A 12044-nucleotide genomic window follows, 5' to 3' on the forward strand; every position below is an offset into this window, starting at 1 on the left:
TTTTTGGGGACACTGAGTCCACCATCTCCCCAGATTGCTGGCATTCTGATTAAAAGCATTTTTCCTTTCTACCAACATCTGTCACTCTCTTGAGTACTGATTTTTGAGTGGTGAACAGCCAGACCTGATTCAGTAACATCTGGGCTTCCAATTCCTTATCAGGACTCTCAGGGGGTTGTGTCCTGTGAATTCCAAATTCTGAAACACATCTGGCTCCAAGGATGTGATAAAGGACGGTAGATTTGCACTCATAGACTATAAGAAAAGGACCTGATAAACACTCACGTTGCCTGTTAACAATGGAGCTCTTCAGATGATGCTGTTGTTGCTTCTGTTTCCCCATAGGGATCAGTCTCCAGGAAATGGGACTCCAAGCAGCTCAGAGGCAAGACTGTTCCAGGACCAAACGATCTGTCCCTGAACTGACAGATCATTTCCTGAAATAGCCAGAAGAATAATGAGTACAGTCAAGTGGAGCAGGACAGAGCTTGGTCAAATATCTCATATTCGCCAGGCGCTGTGCTAAAGGCTTTATCTCATTCAATCTTCCAGAAACTTAGCGAGGTAGGTATTAACATCCCCCATCCATGTCAGCTCATTTGTCCCCACGTAGATGAGGAAATTGAGGCTTAGAGATGCTAAGCAGTGTGCTCAGGTTTGCAAACTAGAAAATCATAACAAAAATTGTGACGCAACTTTCTCTGTCAATTTTCTCATCTTTGCTATTCTGGTGGAAATTTAAAATTCTGATTTCTCAACTTTGTTCCATGAAAACTGAAAGCGTTAAGACTGCTGTATTGTTACAATGCCAATTTCCTGTTCAGATACTGTACAATAGATTTGCAAGATGTTACCATTGGGAGAAAATGGGTAAAGGGTACATGGGATTTTTCTGTATTATTTTTTACAACAGCATATTAATTTAAAATTATCTCAAAGTAAAAGTTTGATTAAAAAAAAAAAACTAAAACTGCCCTACAAAGATGGTTTCTCCAGACTTCTTTTATACCTTTTTGAGAGATGATGCAGTACTTTGGCAATGCAATGAGAAAACTGAAGGGTGATGTAATAGTGAGGATTTATTTCATTATTACTTCATTGATTTATGCATTCCATCCTTCTTCTGTTTTCCTGTTATCTTAGTATTTCTTAAGCATAGATTGGAATTATTAATAATGAAGTAATTTATAGAATGATAAAATAGCAAAATATTATAACACACAGAAAAAGATCCCCAAAGCTTGCTTAGATACTAAAAGGTAGCTGTGATCTCTAAAAAGATCCAACAGACCCATACGATAACTGCTAAATAGAATGATAGATTTTAGATAGATGGATGAATAGATAGATAGATAGGTAGATAGATAGTAGATAGAAAATTTTTTCTTGGTTCCTTGGAACAACTTTAATGAAGAATAAAAGTCATTGAAATATCAATCCCTACAAATAATTAAAATTCCTCCAGAAAGCAACTCAGAAACTAAAATTGGGTCTAGTGGTCCTTACGGTGTACTAAGGGTTAAGACAGAATCCAAATGCTTAGCTTGGCCAACAAGGCCCTGCATGGTCAGCGCCTGCCCCCCGACCTCCCTGGCCTCTTTGTGCACCTTGACCCTCTCACGCTTTCTGCACCAGCCACACCAGCCTTCTCCCCAGTCTTGTTCAGTCTTGTCACAGGGCCACTGTACAAGCAGGTCCCTCCATCTGGAGGGACGTCTTTGCTGACCGCCTAGTTAAGGTCAGTTTCTTTTTCATAAGCTTTTACAGGATGGAGTTAATTACCTTTGGAGCACTCCCTCCATCTGTAACTGTTCGTTCACTACTGGATTTTTTTTATTGAGGTCTGTGTCCCCTGGGAGACCAAAAGCCTGTGAGAGGAGGGCTGTTCCCGTTTCCACACATCACTGCATCCACAGCTGTCAGCAGTAACCCACATCCTCCCTGAGATCCCTCTAAAATTATGAAGAGAAATAAAGTACAAGCCAGAGGATCAAAATGGCAAGATGTGGGTCCAAGGTAGCCTGCAGATCTGCACTGTTGGTTCATAGTGTTTAGAAAAACACTGGAATTTGTGTTCATTTAAAAATCAGAGATTTTCACACTAAAATTTGAATTTCTGGCTTCTCTTGATTAAAAAAAAAAAATTCTGGGCCCACATTCCCTTGAACTTTCTAGAGCTGAGCAGTGGCTGCCCCAGTTAGCAGGGCATCTCTCTTCAACTCAGCTGTCTACCACCAGCCTGCTTCCATTGTCCCTATTTCTTGCCTCAGGGATGGAGCTATAAACTCCATAGAGCCCCAGGGAAGCTTGGGACTGGGAATCACTGTGCTCTTTAGGGATCATGGTAGGTGTTTTAAATAACCATTCATTGAAAGAATAAATCAGTGACCATAAACATCTGTGTGGTAACCTGCCACTATGCCATACAGCTGCAGTGTCACATGGAAACACATGGTGACAGTGTGCTCTCAGAAATTCACAGATTTATTGTGGCTGGTAATGCTTTGCAGTAAACGGGATGAACTGTCCCACAAACCCTTTTTGTTTGGTTTTCAGTTCTTGATATGCTTGTTTGTTTGTTTGTTTGGTGAGATGGCAATGTAATCCTGTGTCCAAACAAGCACTTTCTCAATTTTTATTGCTAGCCAGACTTCAAATTCAGGACCATATGAGTGTGTGTGTATGTAATTAGGATGCGTATAATATTAGGATTATATAAAATTAGGAGATATGTAAAATTAGCGTTATGAAATTTGTATCTTAAATATATACTAATAAATTTACAGTGTGTATAAATAAAATGAAGATATGTATATATAGTTAGGATATATTTAAAAATTAGAATAGAGAGACAGAATTAGGGTATCTGTATACATGTGTATATATGATATATATATACACATTCTAATTTTGTATATCTTCTAATAGTGTGTGTGTATATATATTTATATATATATATTCTAATTTTAGGTATATATTTGATTAATTGAACATATGTAATTTACATATTATATATACTTAAGCTATATATAATATAACCTACTATATATAATATGTAAATTACATATATGTTCAATTAATATATTATTTATATATAGTTAAGACATGTATAAAATTAAGATACATGTATATAATTGAAATATATATATATAATTTAAGATATATAGTTGGAATATATAGAAGTAAATAGGATATATATACATTTTGGGATATAAAAATAATTAGGAGATATATATGTATATCAGGTTGAACCATAGGAAATTGAAGATTGCAGCAGATATTCAACTGTTTTTGACCTACAAAAAGGCAATTTCATATAGTCAAACCTAATATTTCAAATGGGCCAAAATAATCATATCTGTTGGAAAATAAAACTCATTTTGTACAGTCTTCCCTCAGAATACTCTGTTGTCTGTTTCTAGTTCCAGTGTCCCCAATCTGTCAATGATTTGAAAAACTGGTCCCTGATCATACTGGTGAGCAACTCTAACAAGAAACCAGGATCCAATGAGGTTTTGCTCTTCCCATGTGGGAGGTCACAGGGTGCTGTTTGTGGGAAAGAATATTATTTCATTTTTCCATTATAGGCGGACCTCATTACAGATAGTGTGTTTTTTACTAATTGAAAGTTTGTGGCAACCCTGAGTCGAGCAAGTCTATTTTTCTAGCAGCATTTGCTCACTTGGTGTCTCTGTGTCACATTTCGGTAATTCTCACAATATTGCAAATATTTCATTATTATATTTGTTACAGTGATCTGTGATCTTATTTATTTATTTATTTATTTATGGCTGTGTTGGGTCTTCGTTTCTGTGCGAGGGCTTTCTCTAGTTGCGGCGAGTGGGGGCCACTCTTCATCGCAGTGCGTGGGCCCCTCACTATCGCGGCCTCTCTTGTTGCGGAGCACAGACTCCAGATGCGCAGGCTCAGTAGTTGTGGCTCACGGGCCTAGTTGCTCCGCACCATGTGGGATCTTCCCAGACCAGGGCTCGAACCCGTGTCCCCTGCGTTGGCAGGCAGACTCTCAATCACTGCACCACCAGGGAAGCCCTGTGATCAGTGATCTTTGATGTTACTATTGTTATTGTTTTGGGGCATCACACACCATGCCATATCAGATGGCAAACTTAATCCATAAATGTTGTGTGTGCTCTGACTGCTCTTTCTCCCTCTCCCAGGGCCTCCTAATTCCCTGAGACACAATACTGAAATTCGGCCAATTAATAGCCCTGCCATGGCCTCTAAGTGTTCAAGTAAAAGGAAGAGTCACACATCTTCATTTTAAATCCAAAGCTAGACATGATTAAGCTTAGTGAGGAAGGCATGTCAAAAGCCCAAATAGGCTGAAAACTAAGCCTCCTGCGCCAAACAGTTAGCCAAATTGGTGAAAGCAAAGGAGTTCTTGAAGGAACTTAAAAGTGCTACTCCAGTGACCACACCAATGATGAGAAGGTGAAAGAGCCTTATTGCTGATATGGAGAGAGTCTGAGTGGTCTGGATAGAAGATCAGACCAGCCGCGACATTCCCTTAAGACAAAGCCTAATCCAGAGCAAGGCCCCAACTCTCTTCGTTTCTATGAAGGCTGAGAGAGGTGAGGAAGCTGCAGAAGGAAAGGTTGAAGCTTAACAGAGGTTTGTTCATGAGGTTTAAGGCAACAAGCCATCTCCATAACATGAAAGTGCAAAGTGAAGCAGCAAGTGCTGATGTAGAAGCTGTAGCAAGTTATCTAGAGGATCCAGCTAAGACATTCATGAAGGTGGCTACACTAAACAAGACCCCAGATAAACTCTTCTTATTCACAGCTTGCTGCATTAAGTTTTCGGTTGACAAATTCAAGCATCCCTTCCTCTGGGACGCGGTGTGAGCGTCCACTGGGCTGATTTGGTTGCTGCTCCTCTGGCCCCCCCAGCCCCTGACTTACCCTCTCTCGGCAATTATTAAAGGCTGTTTGAACTGTTGGCTTATGCATGTCTTACTCACTACAGGGTGAGCTGTTTTGGTCATTTTGTTTTGATTCCCCACTGTCTGGTCAACAGAATTACTATTTGTTGACTGAAGTAATAAATTACCATTACTGGGTTAGCAGCTTTAAAAAAGAGTAATACTACTACTACTACGATTATCATTACACTATTGCTACTATTACTATTACTACTACTACAACTCTGTTTTCTACTTACAGTGGCTCAGATGGTGCTATTTCCATTAGCCTCTGCAAGGCTGGATTTCACAAGGATGCTTTGCTGCTTCCTCCTGTGAAGTTGTGTGTAAGAAGGGAGCCACAGATTCAACAACAACAGCATGGGCTTCCTGAACAGAGGTGTGGCCAGTCTTCTTGAACTCACCCCTCTCTCTAGGTCTCTCCCAGCTCTCTGGAGGGTGGGGGCCCCCATACTTCAGGATGAAGGCATTTTGACCAAGCACCTCTGAGTGCTTAACGTTGGGCAAATTCTGCCCTGGTAAGTATCACAGACCTGGCAGAGCAGGTGGCAGTGCTACTGGACATACTGGCATACATTCCCCAGAGGCAGCTGTCATGAGGCTCCACCACCTCACTCCAGGGTTTTCTGGATAATCCATGATTGCAGAATATAATGTCAATATATAAATATCAACTCTATTCCTATATACTAGCAAAAACAATTGGAAATTGAAACTAGATAAACAACGCCATTTAAAATAGCATCAGAAATATGAAATGCTTGGAGATAAATCTGTCAAAAGATGGATGTATAAGACCTGTGCCCTACAGAACATTGCCGAGAGCAATGAGAGAAGGCCTGAATACGTGGAGAGGTTTACCATGTTCATGGATTGGAAGTCTCAATGTTGTTAAAGACTGCAGATACTTTGAAGCTTCGACTTGCTTTTACCCAGCTTTATCTCACTCTCTCTCATTTGTCTTTGTATCTTCAACGTGTCACTCTGTGCCTGGCACCAAGCAGGCATCCAGTGTTCAATGAATAAGTGAACAAGGAATAAGGGAATAAATGAGCAGGTAACAGGAGGGGTCACAACTGCCTGGGAGAGTTAGAAAAGCCCCCTTCAAGGTGGGCTAGGAATTCTATAAGCTGAGATAAGAGGGGAACATTAGACACAGAAGTCCTCTTATGAGCGGGTAAAACTGCATTCATCTGCTGTAACTTGGGGATCAGTTCCTGCCAGACAGTGGCTGCAGACACCTTGGGAACACACCCTGAGCTCCTGTTCTGAAGGACCTTCCACTCTGTGTTAAGGAATTTCTATTTCATTCTTCAGAATAAAGATGGGGGAGGGCACATTGAGTATATTTAGTTGGGGAGTTCACTCACTCAACATTTTGAAATATTTATCCAACACCTGCTCTGGGCCAAAGCTTGGGCTTAATTCTGGGATAAAACTGGTGAAGACAGAAACCATCCCTGCTTCAGTTATAAAACTGTTGTAGCTAATGATGGGAACCATCTTTGTGCCAGGCAGAGTCAAATTCTCCACCTATGCTCTTTACAACAGTCCAATGAGATAGTTATTACTATTAACTTCACAAAATGTGAAGAAACGGTTAAATTAATTAAGAAATGAGTCCCACTTAAATGCAGGCCAGCTGACTAAAACAATTTTATTGAGGTGTAATTAAGAAAAATTAGAAGCATGCATTTATCTTTTTTTGCTGTACAGCAAAGTGATTCAGTTATATATACATATATTCTTTTTCATATTCTTTTCCATATGGTTTGTATATACAGTAGGACCTTGTTGCTTACCCATCCTATATATAATAGTTTGCATCTACTAATCCCAAACTCCCAATCCTTCCCTCCCCCACCACCCTCACCCTTGGCAACCACAAGTCTGTTCTCTATGTCTGTGAGTCTGTTTCTGTTTCGTACATATCTTCATTTGTGTTGTGTTTTAGATTCCACATATAAGTGATATCATATGGTATATGTCTTTCTCTTTCTGACTTCACTTAATATGATAATCTCTAGATCCATCCATGTTGCTGCAAATGGCATTCATTCTTTTTTATGGCTGAGTATTATTCCGTTGTATATATGTACCACCTCTTCTTTATCCATTCATCTATCGATGGACATTTAGGTTGTTTCCACGTCTTGGCTATTGTAAATAGGGTAGCAGCACATAGTTAAAATGTACAGTGTGATAGGTTTTAACAAATGGATGTACATTTTGACATCACCCACTAACAAGATACAAAACATTTCCATCACCTCCAAAGGTTCCCTTATCCCTTCCCAACCATTGATGTGATTTTGTCACTGGATGGGATCTCTTTGAGGGCGAGAGAGTGGGCTCTTGTCCAACACTCGGAAATGAATTGTCCGAGGAGACACAGCACTGACAAAGTGAAAGACTTTATTGGAAAGGGTCCCTCAGGCGGACAGCAGCAGGGTAAGGGAATCCAGGAGAACTGCTCTGCCTCATGGCTCGCAGTCTCAGGCTTTATGGTGGTGCAGTTAGCTTTCTGGGTTGCGGTTGTCTCTGGCCAATCACCTTGCTTTTGCCTTCATTTGGTCCAACTCAGGGCCCTCCCTGGTGCATCCTTCAGTCAAGATGGTTTCCAGCGCGAGGATTTCTGGGGAGATTGGCAAGACATCTTATGGACTGGTGTCTCCTCCATTTCTTGGCCCTTCCTGGATTTTCCCTGGGGTTGGTTGTGGGCCCTTCACTGGTTTTGTGTTCTTTTGAAGCATCCCAAGGTGGGAGACTGAAGCAAAGGTGTTACAGTGCCCCGCCAAGGCAGGCAGTTTTAGTCGATGGCTCCCTAACAACTTCTTACGTTATTAGATTCCTCTTTGCTAGTGTTCCTTGTAAACAAAGTCGCTCAGTCTGTATTCTTGTGTCTTGCTTCTTTGACTTAGCGTGAATTTTGAGTTTTATCCGTATTGTGGAGCCTCTCACTAGTTTATTTTTATTATTTCTGAATTCGGAGTTTTAGGGGAGAGAGACACTAATCAAATAATCACCTAATTGAGTATTTAATTACAACAGCTTTAAGTTAACCTAAGGAGAAGTACACGGGAAAATGCATTACCTTGTTTGTTGGCAATTCAACCAATACCATACACTGGGGCATGTATACAGGGTTAATTAAGACTCAGCTTGTGGATATAAATATTATTAAAAAGTATCTAAGAATCGTATATCCTTACTTCACTCCCCTAATTAAAAAAAAAAAAAGTCATCTCAGATGATGTTGGGAAGAAGCACTGCTCACCTTCTCTTTACACTCAGGGGAAAAATGTTCCGGGAGGCGCATGCGCCCCTCCTCCCAGCCTGGCCGGCAACAGGCTCCACAGTCACTGCCCGGACAGGCGGACTGCGAAGCCGGCAGCCGCTCAGACGTGGCACCTCTTTTGCTTGCCCAATCCCGGGCGCCCCGGCAGTCACGTGCACACGCCACCGCGCAGGCCGGGCCCTGCCCACCGCCCGCGCCCTCCCTCACCCTCCTGCGAGTTCGGCAGCCCAGGCTACCAAAACACCTGCGCCGGCCCGGCTGCGCCTGCGCAGTGTGGCCGGTGGGCGGGACGGCGAATGCGGTGGCCGCGGAGCGAGGCTGCCAGCGGGCAAGGAGTCGGAGTTTTGCCGAGGGGTCGGTCGTGGTCCTCTCTCAGCCGCCGGAAGTGAGCTCCGCCGCTCCTTCCGTGCGGCCGAGGTCCTCGCCCGGCACTCGGGCGCGCGGCGGTCGGCGGGGGTCCTCGGCGCGTGGCAGCCATGGACTCGGCGGCGCTGGAGCGGGACGCGGTGCAGTTCGCGCGGCTGGCGGTGCAGCGCGACCACGAGGGCCGCTACTCGGAGGCCGTGTTTTACTACAAGGTGGGCCGGGGGCGGGTCCAGGTGCCGAGGGGACGGGCGCGCTCGGCGTGGCGGTCCCCCGTCCCGCTGTCCCTCTCGCGGCGGGGGCCGGGCTGAGGGGTCAGGCCTGCCCCCGCCCCAGGGTCCGGCCAGCGGCGGGCTTGGTCGCCGCTTTGGGGTCGGTCCTGGCCGGCGAGTCCCCATCTGACCGCTCCTGAGGGCGGCGGCGGAGCTGGACTGTCAGCTCGCAGCTTCTCACCGTCACGGATGTACACGGAAACAGTGCTCACGGAAGAACGCAGAAAGTCAATCAAAAATAAAACATCGCGTATCCTGGTATTTGACATCTACGTATCTTTGGTTTTCTACGCATGTGTGTGTGCACACCTTTTTAAAAAAAACAAACTTGGATCAGACTGTTTATACTTCTTAAAATATGTTCTTTGCATTTGAACTTTTAAAAAATTTTGAATTTTTTTAAAGTTTCATAGTATAAACTTGTTAATGATAGATGTATAGTATTCCATTATGTGGGTGTGTCATAGTTTATTTACAGACTCTTCTGGCCATTTTATGTTCATTATGGATCTTCAGCATCATAATACCCTTATAGCTAATGCTTTACACGTTTCTTTGGTATTTCTTTTGGGTAAATTACTGGGGCCAGAAATACTAAATCAGAGTAGGAGCTCACAGTCCACCGCCTGCTCCCCAATCCTGAGCATTTGCAAACACACCCCTCCGGCTCCCCGTGCAGATAGCTGTATCCTCTTGACCTTGTCATCTTTTCTTTTAGAAAGAATTTGATAATACAGTAATCGTAATTTTTTTCCATAAACCTGTATGCTGTCAATAATGTGTGGTTTGCTTTTCTCAGATTAATATTTGATTGCCTTCATTTTGTAATCTATATTTAGAGACTTTGGGTGTGTTTCAGAATCATTCTTTTTGGACATTTTTTTTTTGACAATTTCATGACGATGGTATTTCTTTAAAAGTAAAACTGTTTTATTAGTTTTGTGAAATAACTGACAAATGTTCATAGGTGAAAATAGTGCCATATAAAATAGCTTTTTTAAAGCGAAAGGAAGTACTGTACAGTGCCTCTTATTTTGCTGTAGGATTACATGCATGTTGTTATGAAGAATTTCTTTTCCTTGAGAGAATCAGAAAAGTGGTTGTGTTTCTAGGAGCTGTTTATGTAAACTGTATCAGATATTTAGTGTTTTCTGCCTTCATGCTGTTCTATTAGAGATTCCTTAATTGTTAATCACTTTCACGTGTAAGCAAAATGAGCAAAATAAAGTTGATACCAACAATTTAAAAAATTAGTTTTAATATTTACATGTACAGTTATATTTTCCTCCCCTGAAATACCTGAATTGCAGAATCTGAGGAAAACATATGTTTTCTACCCCCAATTTCCGTTTGGATCAAACCTGTACTCTTCTTACTGATTTTGTAGGTTCAGGGAAACAAGTCCTGCTCCAATAACTGGATTCAAAAAGTGATGCTCAGGGCTTCCCTGGTGGCGCAGTGGTTGAGAGTCCGCCTGCCAATGCAGGGGACACGGGTTCGTGCCCCAGTCCGGGAAGATCCCACATGCCGCAGAGCGGCTGGGCCCGCGAGCCATGGCCGCTGAGCCTGCGCGTCCGGAGCCTGTGCTCCGCGGCGGGAGAGGCCACAGCAGTGAGAGGCCCGCGTACCGCAAAAAAAAAAAAAAGTGATGCTCAGTAGATGGCTTCTTTGGATCCAGATAACAAGGCGTGAGGTTCCTTGAAGTGCACACGCTTAGATTACTGCAGTGAAGGTGGTGGTACTTGGGAAAGTCTCTCTGTGGTTCTTGTGTGTGGTAGCATTGGTCACCCTCCTGGAATGGTGATGGCGAGAATGGAGGCTTTTCCTCACCAGCACAGCCTAACTGGCTGAGGAAGTCATGGAATAACTGGAAGACAAATCCAGGTTTTCTTAATTAAAATAAGTTTATTTCATACAACTGAAATCTGCCTTAAAATGTGTCCCCCTTTGACAATATTTTCTGTGGAGAAAGATTTTCTTTCCACTGTGAGATATTTAACCTTTATAATTTCTTATAATCTTCTATTGATATTTAATTTAATTGTATCGGGTACTATCTGTTCTAATGCTTTTGAGACTCAATTCACCTTTTCACAGTACATAATTTCAAGTCTGACCTATTGCAAAAAGAAAAAGGAAAACAGAGAACATATAAATCACAGTTATTCTAAGAAAATACTTATAATCAACCCCTTCTATTTGACTTCATAAATTTTCAACAGTAGGAGAAAGAGAGCATTGAGAACTGAAAAAAAGTAGTAAAGGAATATATCTCATTTACTTTACGAAAAAAATTACTGGTATCAAAGACATTCTTGTTTTGTCATTCATAGAAACCAATAGTTAGAAAGTGGTAAAGAAAATTCAGATTGTAATTGATCTGTTAGATTCCTTTGAATTCTTTTTTTTATTTTTAGGAAGCTGCACAAGCTTTAATTTATGCTGAGATGGCAGGATCAAGCCTAGAACATATTCAAGAAAAAATAAATGAGTATCTGGAAAGAGTGCAGGCTTTACATTCAGCAGGTTGGTAAAGGACTACTAACCATGTCACTGTATTTTTTTTCTTCTGTCGCATCACATCTTACTTTTCCCCTGTGTTTCTCTTTCCTTTTCGTTTTCATCTTTGATTCTTGATCCTCACTTGGTTACTGCTCATTTCTTTTATGGTAATCACATCGTTGAAAATCATAATGTGGAAAACATGTGATAAATCTGTGAAGAGGAACCTTAGAGGTGATATAGTCTGATATCCTAATTTCCCAGAGGATAGAGATGAACTATCTACATTCAAACAGTGTATCATTGGCAGAGTCAGTGTTAGGACCCTGTTAAAATCTGCTTTTAAACATCTGTCACGTGCCCCTCTCCTGCTATTAAAATTAAATGACTCCTCCTCTTCAGTGTGTGAAGACTTCAACAGTGGGTTCACAGTCTTTACTGTATCGATATCCTCAACCTCAAGACCTTAGCTAAACTCTTGTTTTAAACCATATCTTGGAAAAGGGACATGTAAGCAGAGACCTGGAACAACCTGTAGTTATTTTTGCAAACGCTGTGAAACAAGTTCACAGGCTTAATGATCGCAGTTCTGTTAGAGGTAAGTGGTTCCTGGCGAAATCTGGTTGTTCACGTGGTAGGAAAGAAAATGATCATCTATTGACATTTT

General features: G+C 41.9%; 1 protein-coding gene across 2 annotated transcripts in view; it reads left to right on the forward strand.

Moving 5' to 3' along the window:
- The first annotated feature begins 8468 nt into the window (after window positions 1-8468).
- CAPN7 (calpain 7) overlaps window positions 8469-12044 on the forward strand; it is a 39405-nt gene continuing 35829 nt past the window's right edge. Inside the window, exons 1-2 of one of the 2 annotated variants that reach the window (XM_060298621.1) lie at window positions 8469-8818; window positions 11293-11401. In XM_060298621.1, the coding sequence (XP_060154604.1) occupies window positions 8717-8818; window positions 11293-11401 (211 nt within the window). In that variant the 5' untranslated portion in view covers window positions 8469-8716. The remainder of the gene's footprint in view (window positions 8819-11292; window positions 11402-12044) is intronic. The other variant, XM_030876399.3, reaches the window with a different exon arrangement.

This window comes from Globicephala melas, chromosome 4 (genome assembly GCF_963455315.2).
Source record: "Globicephala melas chromosome 4, mGloMel1.2, whole genome shotgun sequence".
NCBI lineage: Eukaryota > Metazoa > Chordata > Mammalia > Artiodactyla > Delphinidae > Globicephala > Globicephala melas.